General features: G+C 47.5%; 1 protein-coding gene across 3 annotated transcripts; it reads right to left on the reverse strand.

Moving 5' to 3' along the window:
- Window positions 1–1,107: 1,107 nt before the first annotated feature.
- GLYCTK (glycerate kinase) lies at window positions 1,108–6,684 on the reverse strand. Of its 3 annotated transcripts, XM_055342927.1 has the most exons (6): window positions 6,578–6,684; window positions 5,557–5,633; window positions 3,832–4,247; window positions 3,474–3,625; window positions 2,673–2,848; window positions 1,108–2,355 (listed from the first exon to the last, which is right to left on the reverse strand). In XM_055342927.1, exons 3-6 carry the CDS (start codon window positions 4,206–4,208, stop codon window positions 1,489–1,491), a joined length of 1,572 nt encoding a protein of 523 aa, XP_055198902.1. In that variant the 5' UTR covers window positions 4,209–4,247; window positions 5,557–5,633; window positions 6,578–6,684; the 3' UTR covers window positions 1,108–1,488. The 3 variants fall into 3 exon arrangements, with proteins under 3 accessions (XP_055198902.1, XP_055198903.1, XP_055198900.1); XM_055342928.1 differs by lacking the exons at window positions 5,557–5,633; window positions 6,578–6,684 and adding an exon at window positions 6,305–6,540; XM_055342925.1 differs by lacking the exons at window positions 5,557–5,633; window positions 6,578–6,684 and adding an exon at window positions 4,444–4,564.
- Between the last annotated feature and the right edge of the window lie 14,862 nt (window positions 6,685–21,546).

The raw sequence follows: 21,546 nt of genomic DNA on the forward strand, positions 1-21,546 counted from the left end.
GAGGTACCCTCTATCACAGAGGGATGCAAACTCCCCTTTCCTAAACCTCCCTGACCTCCAGAGCCTGGCTCACATTACTCGCCTCACCTTGTCCCCAGGTCATGAACCATCTGCAGGCTGGGCTGTCTGGGGCCCAAGTAGGTGAGGGAGTGTCTTCCCAGAGGGAGGGGGTGCCAGCCCTGGGCCAGAGCCCCTCACACCCTCAGCGAAGAGGGGGCCAGCAGGAGCAGCCCCAGGCCTCGCTGTTCTCTATGGCTTTTTATTCCTATGTGATTTTACTGCTCACTCATATAGGGATTGGAGCCGTGGCGTACGGCGGGGGCGGCCAACGGAGGGCTTGGATGCTGAGCAAGTGGGCCCAGACACAGGACAGCAGCCCTACCCTCTCCCAGGACAGGCTCCTAGCCTAGCCAAGGGAAGCTTTCCTCTGTTGCTCTTTTCCCAAGCCTCTTTCCTAGCCAACTATAGCAGGGGAATGGGCAGATGGCTGCTGGACCCCATCAATATTCTGACCGCTCATCTCAGCACTGGAGACTCCCACTGCAGGGCTGGCACCAGGAGCTGCCCTGTGTCCCAAAGAAGCAGCTAAAGAAACTGGGATGGTCAGCCTGAGGAAATGGGCCTGACACAAGGAAACAAGGTCCAGAATCCTGTGTGGTTGGGAATAGCCTCCGAATAAACAAAGGGCAGTTCAACAAAAGGTGTGATCTATCCCCTAAGGGCTATCCAAATACAGAAGTTGAGGACAGCCTCAGTGGCTAGTAAGCTTGCACTTAGCAAGGTATACAGAACCTGGAGACTGCAGCACGGATGCCACAGGGGAGTCATGGTTGGATGGGTGGCCTGTCCCCTTCAGACCCCACAGACTGTAGTCCTTTGGCCTGTCCTTCCAGGGGTCTCTGCTTGCCCACACTGAGTGTGCCAGAAGCCAGGATCAACCTTCCTAGGCTCCTATTCCAGTAAAACAAGTATTGAGTGTGTCCTGCAGAGAGAGGTGTGGGGAACTCCTATAGAGTCTTAGTACTGGGGCTACAGCCTGACCCTCCCTACTCCCTTTCCCAACAACTCTGTGTGAGTCTTTGCTCTGCGGGAAAACACACAGAGAACCCAGAGTGTGGTTCTTTTTATTTGCAGTCCTTCTTACGTCACCCCACAGAAAAAACACTCAAGAGCTCAGCAGAGGGGCTGCCCGGTGTGGAGGGAGACCAGGAATAGCAAACCAGCGAAGGTGCTCATCCTAGCCCTCAAGGGTACCTGCTGTCATGACAGAAAGTAGGGAGAGAAGATAACTCCCATCTGCCAGTCTGGTTGGGGGGAATGAACACAGAGCAGAAGCCCTGGGTATGAAGGGTGAGGGTCAACCAAACAACCAGGCCAAGGAGAGAAGGGGCCCTAAAGCCTAGTGAGGTCTTGCAGACCAACCCTGTTCTGCCCCAGGATGCTGCCCCATAGGTCACCTCTGTGCCTCCTAAAACATGACCTGTGCCATCACCGTAGCCGCAGGAATAGGAAGTGAACGTCCATGACATTGGTGCCAGTGAGCCCTGTGTGCAGCAGGTGTGCTCCACCACGAAAGCAGCGGAAGAAGGTATGTGAGTCATTGTGGGACAAGAAGGTGGCCACGTCCAGGCCCTCAGTGGCAGCCTGGCTGGCAAGCTCAGGCACGACCCAGGCCCCAGCTGCCTCTGTAGGCCCATCCTGCCCATCGGTGCCACCACTCAAAAACAGCACATCTACAGACCCCAGCGGCTGTTGTCCCAGCTCTGCTCCGACACGTAGAGCCAGTTCCTGGTTCCGGCCACCCTTTCCGGAGCCCTGCAATTGTACTGTGGGCTCACCACCAGCCAGCAAGCAGACAGGGCCCCTAGCCCCAGCCACAGTCTCCAGAGCCTCCTTCAGCTGCAGGTCTGGGAGCTGGAGCTCAGCTGCCAACTCACGAAGTTGCTCATCCTCCTTCACAGAGGCTCTAGTCCCAGGCAGGGTGAGCTGGGCTCCAGCCACTTGGGCAAGCAACCCATAGAACCGGGCCACACTTTTCACATCGCCCTGTATGGCGGCACTCAGCACCAATGCCCGGTATCCCAGTGCCTCAGCTTGCCGCTGGGCCTCAGCCAGTGCCAGAGTGTTGGAGCCAATGATCACATTGAGCACGTGACCACAGGTGTGTGGCCCATGAGGGTCAGAGTCAGCCCGAGCCAGCACCGTCTTCACAGAACGTGGTAGGGCAGCACGAAGGCCGTAGTGATTGAGGATGTGCAGGCAATCTTGCACATTATGGATACTGGCCACAGTGGGGCCGCTGGCGATCACCTCCACAGGGTCCCCCACCACGTCTGACAGAATCAGGCTCACCACCTGGGGAGGAGTCACAGAGGCTCAGTCCCTCCTGCTTCTCACACCATAGCCATGGATGACAAGCTGCCACGTATCCCCTGCCACATATCCACACACCCTCATGCTGTCAGGAGCATTTTCTCCTCCTTTTCTAACCCCTCTCAAGGGGGTTTGCAGAACACGTGGCCATTTGGACACCCCACTCCCATCCTCTCTGAGGCCCCTCCCACTCCAGGCCCCTGCCAATCTACAAGCTGTTCCAGGCTTTCATCTCCCTGGCATTTGTGGGCCTGACTCCACCAGCCCAGGGCTGCCTCGGGTAGAAGAGACCCATATACCTGGGCAGGGTAGGCGGCCTGAGCCAGCCCCCCACCCTTGAGCTGGGACAGGGCCTTCCGGATGGTGTTCAGCTCCTGGATATTGGCTCCTCGGGCTGCCAGCAGCTTGGTGAGTGTCTGCTTTTCCTCCAGTGTTACGGGTGGGATAGGGGCGGGCAGCAAGGCTGAGCCCCCACCTGCAGATAGGGTGAAGAAGTTGGGCAAGAGGGGTAAGACTGCAAAGGAACCTCCCCACTTAGGGAAGGGGGCAAGCACACCAGGGAAGGGTATGCTGGAAAGGTGGGGTTAGGGTGCCCTCGTGTGGACATGCAGTGAACGTGTGTATGGTCACCACACCCCAGGCACCTGAGGCTGTGCCCTGCCTTGAGTAGCCCAGATCCCAGCAGGCACTGGAAGAACTATTCCTTATGAGCTTGGAATGGGGGCAGATCATGAAGAGACAGCAAGACCAAGGAAGGGCTGCATGGGAGTTGGTGACCTGGGTTCCAGTCCCAGGTTACACTGGCACAGACAGCAGCAACAGCAGGGGCATTTTCCCTCACCACACCTTGAGTTACATGCTCCCTCTCATGTGCCCTCTCATGGCCACCAACATGGTCAATGGGAGGAGGACCCACACAGCTCCAGAGAGGCCAGATAACCTGCCCAGGGCCACCCAGAGGTCAGCCATACAGGCACCTTACTGCCTCCCTTGCTCTGTAACCCTGGGAGCTCAAACCAACCATCTCTCCCAACCTGATATTTGGAACCACCACCACCACCACCCCCCTAAACTGTCCTGAGCCAATCTGGCACCCACACCTGAGATGAGTACAAGCAGTAGATCGTCAGCTGTGAGGCCTTCAGCCAGCTGCCGGATGGCCAGTGCAGCCCGAAGTGCATCACGGTCTGGCAGGTTGTCCTCTGCACCCTCAAATACCTGGACACGGCTGTGTGGCTTCAGCAGCATCTCCCTGAAGAGAGAACAGACAGCAAGAGATGAGGTGGGTTCCTCTCCTCCCATCTGATTTCTCAGCTGTACAGCTTCACCCATTCTGAAGCCAGTTCAGACCCAGAAGAAAAGGGATGCTGCTGAGGGAGGGAGGCCTGATCAGCACTGAGTTTGGGCCTAGCTTCCCCTCCCGGGGACAGTGGGAAACAGCCCCCCAAGCCTCCTTACTGCTTGCCAGCACGCTCCATGGCAGCACGAATCCCCTTGGGCACGCTGATCACACCCTGCACGAGATGCTGGCCCAGTAGCTCTTCAGCTGCAGCTGCCATGCCCAGCACAGCCTTGCCAAAGCCCACCAGGTAGAGGTTTTGCCGCAGCTGAAAGCTCCGGTCCCGCACCTTCAGCAGCCCACTACTGGGATCCAAGGACAGTGCCCGGTGCAGCATGGGGCCTGGAAGCACGGCACCCACGGTGCTCTCAAACAGGTGCTGCGCCTGCTCTCCCAGGGCCATGCCACTGGCCAGCCGGACCATTGGGCGCCCCGGGAGGAGTGGGCGCAAGGGTGCTCGGGCCAAGCAGGGCAGAGCTTGCAGAACTATAGCCATGCCCCACTGCTCTCACCACCACCTGGCACCCATGGCCACCTAGGAGGAAGAAAGCATTAGTGAGGCTGCTGCAAGACCAGAGACAGACACCCCCGACATACAGCCATCTCCTTGGGGGCTTGGAGCTGGACCCCACAGCAGCTGCTGCAATGGGCCATCTGCCAGGCCAAGACTTTCTGAGGCCCTCAGCAGCCTGATCTCACTCCAGTTCTCAGAGCCCAAGCCTGCCACCTACCATGTCCTCCTCTTCTCCAGATTATACTCTGGCCCTCTGGACACTCTGCCCCAAGTCCAAAGGTCCTGTTAGCTAAGCCCTCCTCCTAGGCCACCCACTTTGGCTGAGAGTTAATCATTCACAGAGGGAGCAGTGCCTATCAGTGGGCTCCTGCCCCACCCCTTTCCCACCCCCTGCACTTATGAGTCCTCATCCAGAGGCAACACCCTTTTTTGGCACTCTTTCCCTACCTCTTTACCACTTCTGTTGCCAAAAAGCAGCTGGCTGTCTCATCAACTGACCCCGAGCCTGATGACCTGCAGCCTGCTCTATTTCATTAGCTTGTGGATCTGGGCTGGGGAGCCTGGAAGGCTAGGTCTATGTGGGGAGGCAGCAGGCTCACAGGAGCACTGACAGGCAGGCCCAGAGCACATCCTCTTGACCCTCCTTACTCCTCAAGACACACAGCCTGAGGAATCCCAACATTGAAGGCCAGTCCAGCAAAATGTTCAGGTTTCAATGAGAAGTGGCAGCAAAGACTGGCTCATGATGGAACCTTAGAGAAGTCCCTCGACACCACATTGAGGCCATGCATCATGGGGCCCAAGCTGCAAGACAGAACCTACTTGGCTGGCCGGACCGAGCCCCGCCAAGAACACGCCTTTTGCTCTGACATACAAGTTGTGGGTCACACCACCCACGGGAGTGAGAGCCAATCGTCTAGAGCAGGAAAGACCAGGCTCCCACAGCTGAGGCCAAACAGTCATCTTCCCAACTAGGCAAGGTAAAAGCTAAAGAAGCCTTGGGGTGAAGATCAGGAGACTGTCCAGAGCTCAGGGACAATAAAGCCCCAAAGAGATCATCTCTAAAAAATGCATCTATTTTAACAATGCCCACCATAATTGCTGCCGGCTGACTGCAGCGCAGGCGTGGACAGAGCACGGGAAGGAGGCTGGAAATCCGGCTCTGCCGCAGAGAGAGCTCCCTTTCTTTCACCGGGCCTCAGGTGCCAAATGAGGTGGGAAGAGTAAGACTAATACTCTCCCCTTGACATCTGTGGCCTCTCTGAAGCTGCCCACTGTTTACACAGAAAACTTGAACCCCAAACATTTCATCCTTCCCTCAAAAACCTACCAACGTGTAGTCCTCAGCCACTTAGGCAGCATGGTTCTCATTTTCCCCTTAAGATCAGCGCTGCCTGACTTCCAGCCCTGAAAGGGAACAGAGGGCGCTGCCATGGGGACTCAGAAAATGGCCTCAGCTTTTTTGCCAGGAAGCCCTTGGGACTGGCCCATTGGGCCGGGAACCAAAAGTGGCTTAGAATGTAGCAACACAGCTTGACAGCCTGGGTGAACTTTGTACCTGTTTCCCAGATGGACACAGGCCTAGAGGATCCTAACCTTGCCACAGTATACCAGGGTCCAGGGGAGGATGGAGGCGTGAGGATGGTGGTGGTGGTGGTGGGGGGTGTTCAAGGCTGAGGCTGCCACTTAAAATGTTAAAATACAGAACGTCCAGTTAAACTTGAATTTCAGATTAACGAGGCACGTCTTTTTTTTTTTAAAGATTTATTTATTTATTTATTTGTTTGTTTGTTTGTTTATTTATTTATTTATGATAGACATAGAGAGAGAGAGAGAGAGAGAGAGAGAGAGAGGCAGAGACACAGGCAGAGGGAGAAGCAGGCTCCATGCCGGGAGCCTGACGTGGGACTCGATCCCGGGACTCCAGGATCGCGCCCTGGGCCAAAGGCAGGCGCTGAACCACCGAGCCACCCAGGGATCCCCGAGGCACGTCTTTAATATAAATATGTTCCATACAATCTTTGAGGCACACCTACCTAGACCAAAAAATTTGTTGCTTATCTGAAATTCATATTTACCTGGACGTCCTGTACCATCATTGCTAGGCAGCCACACTGCCTGCTCAGGGCAGCCTCCTAAACTCCCAGGCGCTCCAGAGAACCAACCGTGGAAACCCCGAGGGGCCCCTCCTGGACTCCGCCCCGCCACCCACGGGGCCGGAACTGGGGCCACTTCCGGCCTTCCCCTGCCCGCACAGGCCCCGGAAGTAACGTCAGCCTCAGGCCTTCGCGAGGGAAGTGGCTGCCGCGTGATGTCCGGTGGTGACCCGAGAACTAAGGACCCGCCGCCACCTGGCGCCTCCGCTGCCCGGCCCCAGGGCTGCTCCCGTGGGCCCTCGAGCCGAGGACTCCCCGCTCCGCCGAGCTCCGAGCCGCGGCTTCCGTTGCCGGAGAGGAAGTACTCCCGGGTGGGCGGGGCGGGACCCGGAAGTGGGCGGGGCTGCGGCGGGGCTGCGGCGGGGCTGGGGTGCCCGCGCACGCTGCGGTGGAGCGGGTTGCGGAGCCCGCTGGAGTGGGGCCTGAAGGGCCCTTGGCTCCGCCCTGACCTCTGCGAGGCTTGGAATTACCTTCGGGCCTCATTACCTTCATCTCTGCAATGGGGGCGGCGATGTCCGACTCACCGACTGCTGTAACCGACCCCTCCTCTATCCCGTAGGAACCCAGCAGTCAGCAAATAGATGCCTTGGTCCTGTTAGGTGCTCGGCACTGCCCTGAGCAAACAGGTTGAGAATTACGACTTGCCCACAACCCACCCCTCTGGAGCCAGATTAAATCATCCTGGCTCTTCACCACCACTGTAATCCAACTCTTTGTTTGCCCCGCTCCCCTTGGCCAACCTAGTAACAGCTCGGACTCAAAGTTTTATTCCGTGATCCTTGAACACACAAGCTGTGTATAAATAACAAACCACCCTGGGCCTCCCTTACTGTCTCCGCTCTCAGCCTGTGTCCACCCTTGACCCCGACTTGATGCCTTCCCACCTTCAAAAGACAAGTGTTGACCAGGATCTAAAGACCAAAGAGTGCACTTTTTTTTTTTAAATAACTGATGTTTTCTTGAGGAGAGGGGGGAGTTACATCACAAATCACACAGCAGACTTTCTAAATATCATAAAACATATTTGCCCTCGCCCACTCCCTTTTGCAGTTGCCCCATCTCTTTACATTATGCTCTGCTCTCATGAACTCCTATCTCCTTCCTAGCTGTTTCCCTGGATTTTCCCCCCCTTTATAATAGAGGACCTTTTATTCCCTATCACTCTCTCCCAAACTTCCCCACTCCATCATCAAAACAAAGGCACCTTTAGTAGGATCTGCCCTCTTTAGAGGTGGGGAGATTGTAAATATTTAAAGTTTCGGTTTTTCCTTGCTTATAATAAGCAGTCTTTAGTCATCGTGAATTTATTCATTCCTCCACCATTCAACAGACATTTCCTGACCTTCTATGTGGGTCAAATGCTATAGCTACTGGGATGGGTAAGAAGTGGTACTTTTAGTTGGGGATTTACTCTGCGTTTGTAATGACAGTCCCACACTGCTGGAAGAAATGTATATTTGAGGACCTCTTTCATAATTTAGTGCTAGAGACTCATGAACAGACACCATTTACTATGCCAGTGCTGTACTGTCAGACTGTAAGCAGGAGACCAATTATACTCATTTTTTAAAAATCCCCTTCCCACTCCATAGCTACTCACAAGATGTATTTAACATCAAACTTTAGATGCCCACTGGACCATGAGTTCTTGGCACATGGTGATTTTGTCTAACTCGTATTTGCATCTCTACTGCCTCGCATAGCACCAGGCACTAATAAAAGCTGGGGTTTCTATCCCCCCCACACACACACATACACACTTTCTTTCCTTTTTTAAAATGAATTAACAAGAGAACAGTGAAGTACTCAGCTGCAAAGTACTGCAGACCCAAGTTGGGAAGAACTTCATAAAAGAAAAAGAGATGGTGGTAGTGAGTAAATGTAGAAGCCTCATGTAGCAGTGGAATTTAAATCTAAGAGAACAATTAGGCTCATGAGAATGCATACACACGCCTTGATAGTAGGCATGAATATGTCTACAATTTTTTTTACAATATTAGCTATTTTATTTAACAGATTATTTATTTGAGAGAGAGAGAGAGAATGGGCAGAGGGAGTGGCAGGAAGCAGACTCCCAGCTGAATGTGGAACCCAACTCCCGACTTCATCCCAGGACCCTAAGATCATAATTTTTTTTTAAATTTATTTATTTATGATACTCACAGAGAGAGAGAGAGAGAGAGAGGCAGAGACACAGGCAGAGGGAGAAGCAGGCTCCATGCACCAGGAGCCCGATGTGGGATTCGATCCCGGGTCTCCAGGACCGCGCCCTGAGCCAAAGGCAAGCGCCAAACCGCTGCGCCACCCAGGGATCCCCTAAGATCATAATTTAATTGGAAGTCAGGTGCTTAACCGACAGTCACCCAGGCGACCCTGTCTATAGTCTTTTTTTTAATTTTTTTATTTATTATTCATGAGAGACAGAGAGGCAGAGACACAGGCAGAGGCAGAAGCAGGCACCATGCAAAGATCCCAATGTGGGACTTGATCCTAGGACTCCGGGATCATACCCTGAGCCAAAGGCAGACACTCAACTGCTGAGCCACCCAGACATCCCCCGTCTATAGTCTTTTTAACTGCACTTTGGCAATAAGTATCAATGTCAAAAATGTGACAGGCAACTCCAGACCAAGGAAATAATTGGATGTATAGACAAAGATGATGTAGGGGTGGGGTACCTGGGCAGCTCAGTCGGTTGAGCATCCCACTCTTGAATTCCACTCAGGTCATGATCTCATGGGCTGTGAGATTGAGCTCCCCGTAAGGTGTGCATGTTCTCTCTCTCTTTCTAAAAATAAATAAATCTTTAAACAACAAAAAGATGTAGAGGAGGAAAAAACCTTTTTCCTCTATTCTCTTAGGTTTAGTGGCTGAAGCCCTGGGACAAACTGAACTGACAGAAGACATTAACAGGAGAAAAAAGTTTATTTCACATGTATATGGGGGGGCTTACAGAAATGAAGTAAAAACTCCAACAAAGCCTTTGTGCCTGAGAGCTTATATACCATTTTTAACAAAGAGCGATAAATTTGAGAGATGTGACAAGACAAAAGAAGTTCGAACTTCTCGGGGCAGTAAATTGTGGGAAAATAAATATATGGGGGAAACTAATGGAAGATAAGGATTTGTTTGTACAGATTTATCTTAGCATTGGCTCTCCACCTCCTGGTACAGGGAGGGATCCTTTCTCATGGGAAATGTATGTCCTGCTTTTAGATAGGAAGGAGAAGGGCAGGGAATCTTTTCTGCATCTGTTTTCTGCATCTGTTCTCAAATGCCCTCAACTCATAATAATCCTTATGCCAAAGTAGCATATTTTGGGGTGGCATATTCTGATCCCCTTCAAATGGACATAAAGATACTCAGCCCAGAGTTGTTAGTATAAAGCAATCTAAAAACAAGTATTTATACAAATAAGTTGTAGTACTTCTTAACAGACATTAAAAATGGTATTCTAATGTCATTAAGGTTTACATATGTTACTTTTTGCAGTGCTATTTTATGTTTTTAAAAAACTGCTGATAAGACCATTTATGAGGTGCCTGGCTGGCTCAGTCAGTAGAGTTTTTGATCTTTTGATTACGGGGGTGAGTTCAAGCCCCATATTGGGTATAGAGCTTGCTTTATTTTAAAAAGAAGCGGGGGGATCTCTGGGTGGCTCAGCGGTTTGGCGCCTGCCTTTGGCCCAGGGCATGGCCCTGGAGTCCCGGGATCAAGTCCCATGTTGGGTTCCCTGCATGGAGCCTGCTTCTCCCTCTGCCTGTGTCTCTGCCTCTGTCTATCATGAATAAATAAATAAAATCTTAAAAAAAAAAAAAAAAAAAAGGAAGGTGGACGCCTGGGTGGCTCAGTGGTTGAGCTTCTGCCTTCGGCTCAGGGCATGTTCCCAGAGTCCCGGGATCAAGTCCCACATCAGGCTCCCTGTGAGGAGCCTGCTTCTCCCTCTGCCTGTGTCTCTGCCTCTCTCTCACGGTGTCTCTCATGAATAAAGAAATAAAATCTTAAAAAAAAAACACATTTAAGTCAATTATAAGACTTCCACATTATTTAAGCAAGCCAAAGGAAAGAAGGCAATGTACTCATACTTTATCGAGGGAGGATTTACGGAACTTACTCAATTTCAGTTTTTTTTTTCTTCAGTTTCAGCTTTAATTTAAATGTTCCCATTTAGAGCAAACAAGTAGGTCATTCCTGGGTAATGTTAGGTCATCAGTGACCAGGGGAAGGTGGCAGTAATGGCACCCATCTCCATTAACAGCGCCGAACCATAGGAATTCAACAGGGATATAGTACTTGGTCTCTGTAACTCTGAAATCACCCTCCCACCCCTGCACACCAACCAGCTCGAGGGGGTCATTGGGGGTAGTGAATGGTACAAATTAGTGAGAACAGTACTTAGCCTTGGGCTTTCTGATTTGGCTCTGCTCTAAGTCAGTCCTGCTTGTCGAGGAAGCTGATTACACATGACCACAACCATTTAAGGTTTAAGATGCCTGAGAAGGTCATTAATATTAGTGCATGTCGCCAGTCCAGCAGCCATCCCCCTACATTATTACCTGCTCCTCTATCAACATTCACCCTGCTGTCCTCTAACCTCAAAGGGTGGTTTGAGTGCTATTTACTACCTAAGTCTAGTTCTCTCCACCCCCCTTCCTGGGCCCCTTGTGGTTGAAAAGGGTCATTCGACTAGTTCTGGTCAATGAGGAGCAAGTAGAAGTGGTATGGTTCATTTCAGGGCAGTTAACTGCCCAAGTGAGGCCTTCCTGAGCATTTTCCCCTTGGACTTGGTAACTGACAACATTTAAGATGGTGGCTTCTTTGCCAACCTAAGACCTGAGTGACTGATGGGAAGAGCCACCCTGACAACCTACAAAGGACGTATTGAAAGTGGAAAATAACCTTTGATGTTTAAACCCACTAAGATATAAGAGGGGAAAAAAGCCACAAGATGTGGGGGGTCTATGTTATTGCACCATGCTTGTTGATATGCACACTTTATCCTACTGCAATTTGGATTCAGAAATTAGGACCTGCATCTTAGAATCTTGATCTACTCTTGATATCAAATCATCTGGAAAAAGTTGGTTCTCACTGGCATTCATCTTGCTAGATGCACCAAGAGATCAAGAACAGCTTGCTGTGCATTCACAAATTCAGAGAATCTTGTGCACTGATCAATACCACAAGGCAGGAGTACAAAGCAGAAAGGCAGCTTCTACAAAGAAGCTTCTACAAAATTCTTTGCATCAGTCTTGGGTTTCTGTGGCATGGAAGATTTTTATTCCATCAGTTCAAGTGGTTTCAGGAGTCCTCATCCTTTATTGCATTTTAATTGTGACTGGACAAAGACAAATGATAGCAAGAATTCAGGACCAGCAAGAAATGTAAGATTGGTAGAACCAGGGGCACCTGGGTGGCTCAGTGATTGAGCATCTGCCTTTGGCTCAGGTTGTGATCCTGGGGTCTTGGGATTGAGTCCCCGCATTGGGCCCCCCACAGGGAGCTTGCTTCTTCCTCTGCCAATGTCTCTGCCTCTCTCTGTGTCTCTCATGAATAAATAAAGCCTTAAAAAAAAAGATTGATATAACCAAAATTAGTGAATATGGACGTCTTAAGTCTTTTCTCCAGTAAGATGCACTCGGTTTGGGTATTCAGTCTTTGAAGTATTGTGAATTATTATACTGCATCCATAAGAGAACCTGTAAAACATTCTCCCACCTTAAAATCCACTGTGAAGGGATGCCTGGGTGGCTCAGTGGTTGAGTCTCTGCCTTTTGCTCAGGGCATGTTCCTGGAGTCCTCGGATCAAGTCTCACATCAGGCTCCCTGTGAGGAGCCTGCTTCTCCCTCTATGTCTCTGCCTCTCTGTGTCTCTCATGAATAAATAAATAAATAAATAAATAAATAAATAAATAAATAAATAAATAAATAATCTAAAATAAAATAAAATACGCTGTGAAAAAAAAAGCAGTGATTTTTTAAAATTTATACAAAACCTGAGATAAGTCAGAGGCTCTGCCTCTGGTCAACTCCAAATTGGGGCAGCTGCCTCCTCAGGGAGGGATTCCTGGTGTCTCTGGCCTCCCTTCCACTTGTCCTTGACATCTAGGAACTTTTCCTTAACATTCAGCCCTTAATGCCTCACAAAGTTGGCACTGAGGGGTAGAAGAGCTCCCTTTTCAGGGCTTCCAGGGCCAGCTCTGCAGTGAACCTTCAGGAGCCTCTCTTCCTCCACCCTCCACCCCTGTCTTTGTCTCTGCAGTGCTGGACACTTCTCCAGGGCAGGCCCAAGGTAGGGTGCTCTGGGAGATGCGGAGCTCCAACGTAAGGATGGGGTACTGAAGGGCCACCTGTGGGAGGTGGGGAGGAGTGGAGCTGTCTTTAGTGAGGGCTGTGAAACCCCTCACAGCTATTTTTCTTGGAAGGTGGGGTGGGGATACAAACAATGCATCCAAGAGCAGCTCGGCTGTGACCTATGAGGGGCTGCTCAAGCAGGGTATGCTGAATTATCAGAAAGGGTTGAAACAGTTCTGTAGGTTTAGAGGCAGAGGCCCTGGAGCTCTAGGCAATCCTTCCAGAATCTGGGCAGCCTAAGCGTAACTGGGAAGAACCCATCCCTTCCTTCCATAACAAAAAGGCATTGTTTACCAACAATGGACTTTTTAAAAATGTGAATGATTACCTACCCTTTGCCCTAGAAACAGGACTGGAACTTTCCAGTCAGAAGCACAGTGTGAATCCAGACTCTAGGTTTATAGGCTATGTGACACTGGGAAAGTTACTTAACCTTTCAGGACTTCAGTGTTCATCATTAAAATAAGGTTAAGAGCATTAAAGAAACAAGTGTTTAAAGTGCATGTGGTGGGGGGAAGTGGTGCTAGGTGGCCCAGTTGTTGGTTAAGCATCTGATCTCAGCTCAGGTCTTGATCTCAGGGGTCATGTGTTCAAGCCCCGCGCTGGGCTCCATGCGAGGCGTGGTGCCTACTCTAAAAAAATAAATAGGGCAGCGCCGGTGGCGCAGCGGTTTAGCACCGCCTGCAGCCCAGGGCGTGATCCTGGAGATGTGGGATCGAGTCCCACATGGGGCTCCCTGCATGGAGCCTGCTTCTCCCTCTGCCTGTGTCTCTGCCTCTCTCTCTCTCTGTCTCTATGAATAAATAAAATAAAATCTTTAAAAAAATAAAATAAAATAAAGTGCATGTAGAAAGGCTCCAAGTTGGGGCTGGGTTAGCTTTGTGGATGTGTGGCCTGTGCAATTCACATAGGGAACCAAGGTCAGAAGGGTTCCACACTCGAATATTGAGTATTGTTGAATATTCTACTGTTGCTGTCTTGCATTTCTTAATTTTTTTGAGAAGGGGGCCATATTTGTATTTTGTACAGGGCCCTAAAAAATATGTAGTTGGTCGTGCTACCAGGGGAAGAAGCCCTCCTTTCCGACATCCTGATCCTGGAGCTCAGGACCTCTCTGAGAAATTCCACTAAGTGGCCACATGTTAGGAGTGCCAGTCCTCCACAATGGGGGAGGCAGAGGCGGCATTGTGGTTCCTGAGCAACGCTGAGGCTATAAGGAGAATGTCTGAGCCCCTCCCCACCCCTCACCCCCATCCGGTGGACAGGCATGTCCTGGTCACTTGGCCCAGGAGAGTTCTTTAAGCAAGAGACCTAGAATCCCTCTGCTGGGCTCACTCAGTAGCTGAAGGCCACACTTTGAGTCGTCCACAGGCTGATCCCTTGAGGAACTGAACACTGCATGTAATTCAGACATGGTACAAGCCACATAAATTATATGAAATCATACGTGGGTTCCTTGGGGGAAAAAAATCAAATGTTCTAATCGTTTAAAATGCTTTTAAGTATATATTAATTTGATCAACAGAAGGGGAAAAAACAAAAAGAAAACAGTAGAAAATATGTTTCACAGAATGTAATCACTGCTGAGGTGCCTTTAACGCCACAGAAGAGGTTTATAACTTCCATTTGATGTAAAATGTTACCTCCACTCATGGCCATCATTATTTCTTCTTAGTGGTAAGTGAAATGAAGCATTCATTTAGGGAATCAGGCAATTTGTCAGGTACGAAGTGGTTCTATGTGAACTGAGTGTGACAGCCAAAACGTGCTGTACAGAGTCACCATGGGTTGCAATTGTGTTCCAACCTTCTGCTCTTCCTCTGTAGTAATTATGTTCACACACACACACAGAGAAGAGTCACCCAACTCTAGTTACTGTGAGGGCTTGTTTTAAGAAGTTGAGGTGGATGGGGATCCCTAGGTGGCTCAGCAGTGCCTGCCTTTGGCCCAGGGTGTGGTCCTGGGGTCCCGGAATCAAGTCCCACATGGGGCTCCGCCCATGAGGCCTGCTTCTCCCTCTGCCTGTGTCTCTGCCTCTCTCTCTCTCTGTGTCTCTCATGAATAAAACCGTTAAAAAAAAAAAAAGTTGAGGTGGAAAGTAGAAAACACCATCCCCAAAATGTGCCTCTTTGGCATGTAGATTGTTTTGAGCTGAAGGCAATTAAGACCTAGCTGACTCAGGAAAAGCTTCTCACCTCTCCCTAAACTGCCTAAGAATTCAATTAGGGTGCCTGTAACAGGAAGACAGCTGTTACCAGAGATAACTGTTTACATCAGAAAGACTTACCTGCAGGGCATGGCAAACATTTGTTTACCAACCGTTTGCTCTTATCATCTTCTTGTGAATTGTCTTCCTCTTCCTTGAAGCCCCAGCCCTCCACCCTTTTCTCCTTAGCTCAGGATGGTTTATAAACCTCAACTACCGAAGCACCTGGCTGGCTCAGTTGGAAGAGCATGTGATTCCCGTTCTTGGGATTGTGAGTTTGAGCCACACAATGGGTGCAGAGATTACTTTAAGTGAATAAGTGAATAAATAAAAACTAAAAAACAAAACAAAAAAACAGCCCTCAATTGCCTGACTGCCTATTGGGATTAAGAGCAGACTGACCCAAATGTGGCATTTTGCCATATTGCTTATCTTTGTTTTGTTTTGTTTTTAGGTATACTGCTTATTTTAGATAAAAGTTACTGAAGAGACAACCTATGCAGAAAGACACTCAGACCCTCCTCTCTCCCCCATACCAGAAGCTAAAGAGACACACTTATTGCCAGAGAATAGAAAATTTAGAGCCCAAAGGCTATATAAACAGCTCGTTATTCTTTACTAATTTATGACCCCAGTCCAAATTCTTTTTTTCTTTTTCCAAATTCTGTTTAGAATTCCTTACTAATTGAAGCTCCCAAAGTGAAGTTTTCTTTGGCCTGTCAATTCCTCACAGATTGATTGTCTCTTTGTGTAAAAAGTATAAAAACTGCTCACCTTGGTTATTTCTTGAGATCTCAGTTCCATAACTGGGCCTCTGCGCACAAGTAATGAAACTTTGTTTTGTTTTTTTTTTCCTCCTTTTAATCTGTCTCATGCCAATTTAATTCTTACTCCAACTGGAAGAGCTTTAGAGAATTTTTCCTTCCCTTCTGTTGGCATAGTTGAAAGGGTACTTTAACTCACTAGACATCACTCGCTCCAGACACTGCAGCAGCTGAAAGATCCTGGGACATCTGACATACAAGTGGCAGAAGGTAAGATTTCTTACCATGTCAGCCTCCTGGAATCTCTGTCTGTGGAGTCCAATAGAGCTAGAGTGGGAAGAACCTTTCTTTCTTTTTCTAAATTTAGATTAGCAGGAGAAAATACCATGGAACTAAATTCTCGGGGTTAGCAACCCTCGGTAAAACTTTGATAGAGCTGTCTTTGGGTATTGATCCATCTTCTCCCAGAGATCGTCTTTGTTTTCCTTTCTCTGTGTCTTTTGTGTTGTTTGTTTAAAAAGGAATTACCACAGGGCGGAACACAGACATTGGCCCAGACTGACAAGCCTGCTTGTTCGAACTGGCCTCAGAGATCGGTCAGTTAAAGGTTCTGATCGGCCTGGCATCTATTGAGACAAATTTTGCTGTGGATCCTCTATGTAAAGACAGGATAAGGTTTTTTTTTTTCCTTTTGTTTTGTTCTGTGACCTAAGAGCTTGACTTGGAAACCAGTGAGAATATTCTTTCTGGTCTCGGCCTCCAGGAGGGGATACTTCCTGGAGTGCCCTCTGGTGACCAGTGCAACAGACACATACAAGTTGCACTCTGCAGCTTGCAGGAAAATGTCATAAAAGGTCCCAGCCCAGTGACAGGCACGAAGGAGGGCATTTGACAGGATGAGCACTAGGTGTTATACTATATGTTGGTAAAATGCATTTAAATAATTTTTTAAAAGATCCCAGCCCATAAGGGGCCTTTGTTGTCTAATCTTTGTTGCTTGTCAGTGCTGGAAAAAATCCCATTCCAGTGGCACCAACCCAGTGTCACAGTTTAGCAGGTCTGTGACTGGAGCCATCTCACAATTTTGAAGAGACTGGAGACATCCTTACCTCCTGGGCAATGGAGGTCTTTGTTCTTACACTAATTTTGGGAGTGAACTATTGAGCTATGGAGGCTGCATTATCTATGCCCTCTCTGGACACCTTTTGCATCTTTGGTTAAGCCATTAAAAGGCTTATTGGTTTGAGTCGCTATTAATGGATCCTATTCATCACTGGTGACACAGTAAATCCTTTAAATTGGCTATATTTGGAAAAAAGAATTGTTTACAACAAACTCTCTTGAGGTGCCTGAGTGGCTTAGTCATTTAAGCTTCCAACTGTTGATCTCAGCTCAGGTCCTGATCTCAGGGTTTTGAGTTCAAGCCCTGCATTGGGTTCTATGTCAGGTATGGAGCCTACTTTAAAAAAAAAAGAACTCTCGTCTGATTAGAATAATGGCTAGCCTTAGGATTCCCTTGACAAGAAAAAATTAGACTTAAGACAAATAAATGACCACATCTACGGTAATTTCCTTTCTTAAAATCCATTCCTATCAGACTTTTTTTTTAAAAGATTTTATTTATTCATGAGAGACACACACAGAGAGAGGCAGAGACACAGGCAGAGGGAGATGCAGGCTCCACGCAGGGAGCCCAACGCGGGACTCAATCCCCTGTCTCCAGGATCACACCCCAGGCTGAAGGCGGCGCTAAACCGCCACAAGCCACGGGGGCTGCCCCTTATCTGCCTATTTTAACCTCCCTTTCCCTAAAAGACTTGCAGACGGCATTCCAGCTAAATCTCAAGGTTCAAAATATACAGGCTTCTCTTGTAAATGCTGAAAGTCAGAAAGTGAATTTAGCAGAAGCATCTGGGATGGGCAGTGGGGATCACTTTGCTGTAATCAGGTCTGCAGGCTTCAGGCATTTCTGTGCAATAACCTTCACAGATGTATTGGACATTATCCCCCTACCCCCAAGTGTCCCCCACTTCAAAGAATTCATATCCCTTGAACAGCAGCAGATCTTTTAAATTATAAAGCCCTTTTCTTCCACTTTCAAAAGATCCTACCAAATTTAGAGAGGAATTGGAAAGATTAATTGCTATTCACAACCATTCACAGAAACCTTGACTAGCTGCTAAGGGGAGTTCTTCTGGCCCAAGATAATACTACGGTTATTAGACAGGCTAGACTGCCCCCCGAAGAAACCCCCCTTCACAGAAGAAACAGGTGACAAAAATTTCTCCCAGGCCCTCCTACAAATGATCTGAAAAGGACAATATTCAGAGATGAATAAAAGCCTAGGTTACACTGTTGTTCTCAGTACTCAGAGGCTTTTGTTAAAATGCTTTATTCAGACTGTACAAAGGCATAAATCTTTTGATTCCTATTTTAGTTAAATATCTCTGTGATATAAAGAAACAAATTTAGTTAAAAGTTGGACCTATCCCTTGATATTGAGGATATAATCCAGTTCTTTGGGGAATTAAAAACGTCTTTGTCTTACAAAAATCTATAAAACCAGAAATTCAACCCTAGAAACAAGTCACAGCCAACTTTGCTATACAAACCTCACCTATTTATTTAAAAATGTTTATGGATACTATCCTTTTTTTACGTAGGATCTTCTCCCAACGTGGGGCTTGAACTCATCCTGAGATCAAGAGACACATGCTCTACTGACTGAGCCAGCCAGGTGCCCCTGTTTATGGATATTATAAAAGATCAAGATACTAGAACAAAAGTGTCCTATACTTACAAAAAAAAAAAAACACTTGCGTTCTTTTTCTCCCCCTTAAAATTATAAATCTTATGTCTTTAAAATGACAGTCCACAACTGCCTTAGAATAAAAGAAAAAAAGAAAAAAAAGCAGAGATGAGGGTTGGTCTTTTAAAATACAAGTTGTGGGCAGCCCCCCGTGGCTCAGTGGTTTAGCGCCGCCTGCAGCCCAGGGTGTGATCCTGGGGACGGGGGATCGAGTCCCACTCCAGGCTCCCTGCATGGAGCCTGCTCTTCCTTCTGCCTGTGTCTCTGCCTCTCTCTGTGTGTTTCTCATGAATAATAAATAAATAAATAAATAAATAAATAAATAAATAAATAAATAAATAAATAAAATCTTAAATGAAAACTCCTTAAAAAAATACAAGTTGCTAGGGGCATGTGGGTGGCTCAGTTAAGTGTCTAAGTTCAGTTTGGGTCATGATCCTGGGGTCCTGGGATTGAGGCAATGAGCCCTACTCAGCACGGAGTCTCCTTCCCCCCTCTCCCTCTCTTCCTCCCCTTGTTTGTGCTCTCTCACTCTTGCTCTAACTCAAATACATGAAAATTAAAATTCTTATTCTGCCTGTATTTAAGCAGCTGTTATCTCTATTATAAATTGATTAAAATAATAGTGATAGTTTGAAAGGATGACTAACTTTGTGGTCTCCAAGTTTGTTTTTTTAAGATTTTTATTTATTTGATGAGCGGGAGCAGCAGAGGGAGAGGGAGAAGCAGGCTCCTCATTGAGCAGAGAGCCTGACTTGGGAATCGATCCCAGGACCCCAGGATCATGACCTGAGCAGAGGGCAGAGGCTTAACCAACTATGCCATCCAGGTGCCCTGAAGTCTCAAAGTTTTTACTGGCAATCTAAACATAATTGTCAAGAACAAGTAAATTAAATAGATGTAAATAAGATAAGGCTTTAGGTAAACTTTTGTAATAGTTTCTCCAATCTTTTTGTAACCTGAAAGTTTAAAGTTTTGCAAAGTTAAATAATTCATTTAACATCCAAGTCATTGCCAAATAAAATTATAAACGTTGAATATTAGACATGGGTTTATCTATTTTTGTCTTATTACAAAGAAACTAAAGATAAATTTGGGTCCATTAGAAAACAGGTTTTGAGCTCTAATGAAAGACTGTACTATAAAGAAATACATGTTTCTATATAATTAATACATTATTTTGTATAACATACTTTATGAAATGTATTTTTTGAAGATTTTATTTATTTGAGAGAGAGAGAATACAAGCAGGGGGAGGGTCAGAGGGAAAGGGAGAGAATCTGAAGCAGACTCCCTGCTGAGTGTGGAGCCCCGTGTGGGACTCAATCTCACAACCCCAAGATCGTGACCTGAACTGAGACCAAGACTCAGATGCCCAACCAACTGAGCCACCCTGGCATCCCAGAATTATGACATGTATTCATAAACTTACCAATCTAAAGAATTCTAGTGTAGGGCAGCCCCGGTGGCGCAGTGGTTTGGCGCCGCCTGCAGCCTGGGGTGTGATCCTGGAGGTCTGGGATCGAAGCCCGCGTCGGGGTCCCTGGATGGAGCCTGCTTCTCCCTCTGCCTGTGTCTCTGCCTCTCTCTCTCTCTCTCTCTCTGTCTATAAATAAATAAAATCTTTAAAAAAAAGAATTCTAGTGTAATAGTTCATAATTGCTTACTTCTTAGTTTTCACTAGAAATTAAGGTTTCTAATTAAGCAGTTAATTAAGCATTCTAATAAATGTAATAATTAAGATGACCGAAAATAATAAAGGAAACAACTCTGAATACAAGGAAAATAAGATAATGTGTTTTTGGTAAGAAAAAAAATGAAGAATGGGAACATGTTTTCATTAAGGGAAAAGAAAATAATTTTGTCCTAAAGTGAGGCTGGTTATATAAAGAAAAACTTAGGACAAAATCTGAATGTAAAAAAGAAGTTGTAGGGGTGCCTGGGTGGCTCAGTTGATGGAATGTGTAACTCCTGAACTCAGGGTTGTAAGTTTGAGCCCCATGTTGGGTATAGAGATTACTTTAAGTAAATAAATAGGGGATCCCTGGGTGGCTCAGCAGTTTAGTGCCTGCCTTCGGCCCAGGGTGTGATTCTGGAGTCCCAGGATCAAGTCCCACATCGGGCTCCCTGCATGGAGCCTGCTTCTCCCTCTGCCTGTGTCTTTGCCTCTCTCTCTCCGTCTCTCATGAATAAATAAATAAAATCTTAAAAAAAAATAAGTAAATAAAATGAGTTTTTTTTTTTAAGATTTTATTGATTTGAGAGAGAGAAAGCATGTGAGAGAGAGGGAGAGTACAAGTAGGGGGAGGGGTACAATCATGACCTGAGCAGAAGGCAGACACTAAACTGACTGAGCCACCCAGGTGCCCCTAAAATAAGTTTTAATATCAAAAGTACATTGACACAAAATTAGAATTTGGCTTTTCTCTCTGCTAAAGAAAACATTTTCTTGATTATTGGTTTGTTTGTTTGTTTCACGTTAATTTAACTAATCTCTACACTCAACAGGGGGCTGGAACGTACAACCCTGAGACCAAAAGCTGCATGCTCTTCAGACTGAACCAGCCAGGATCACGCCCTGAGCGGAAGGCAGATGCTCCACTGCTGAGCCACCCAAGCATCCCTAAACAAAGTTTTTTTTGTTGTTGTTGTTGTTTTACCTTTAATGTAATCTGCCTGAGGAAGATTCTGTATTTTGTCTCAGTTCTTTGATTATTCAAAAAAAAAAAAAAAAAACCTGAATCTTAAAAGAACTAAGTTTCCCTGGGTGGCGCAGCGGTTTGGCGCCTGCCTTTGGCCCAGGGCGCGATCCTGGAGACCCGGGATCGAATCCCACGTCAGGCTCCCGGTGCATGGAGCCTGCTCCTCCCTCTGCCTGTGTCTCTGCCTCTCTCTCTCTCTCTGTGACTATCATAAATAAATAAAAAATTTTTTAAAAAATCTAAAAAAAATAAAAAATAAAATAAAAGAACTAAGTTGGGATCCCTGGGTGGCGCAGCGGTTTGGCGCCTGCCTTTGGCCCAGGGCGCGA

This window comes from Nyctereutes procyonoides, unplaced genomic scaffold (genome assembly GCF_905146905.1).
Source record: "Nyctereutes procyonoides isolate TBG_1078 unplaced genomic scaffold, NYPRO_anot_genome, whole genome shotgun sequence".
NCBI lineage: Eukaryota > Metazoa > Chordata > Mammalia > Carnivora > Canidae > Nyctereutes > Nyctereutes procyonoides.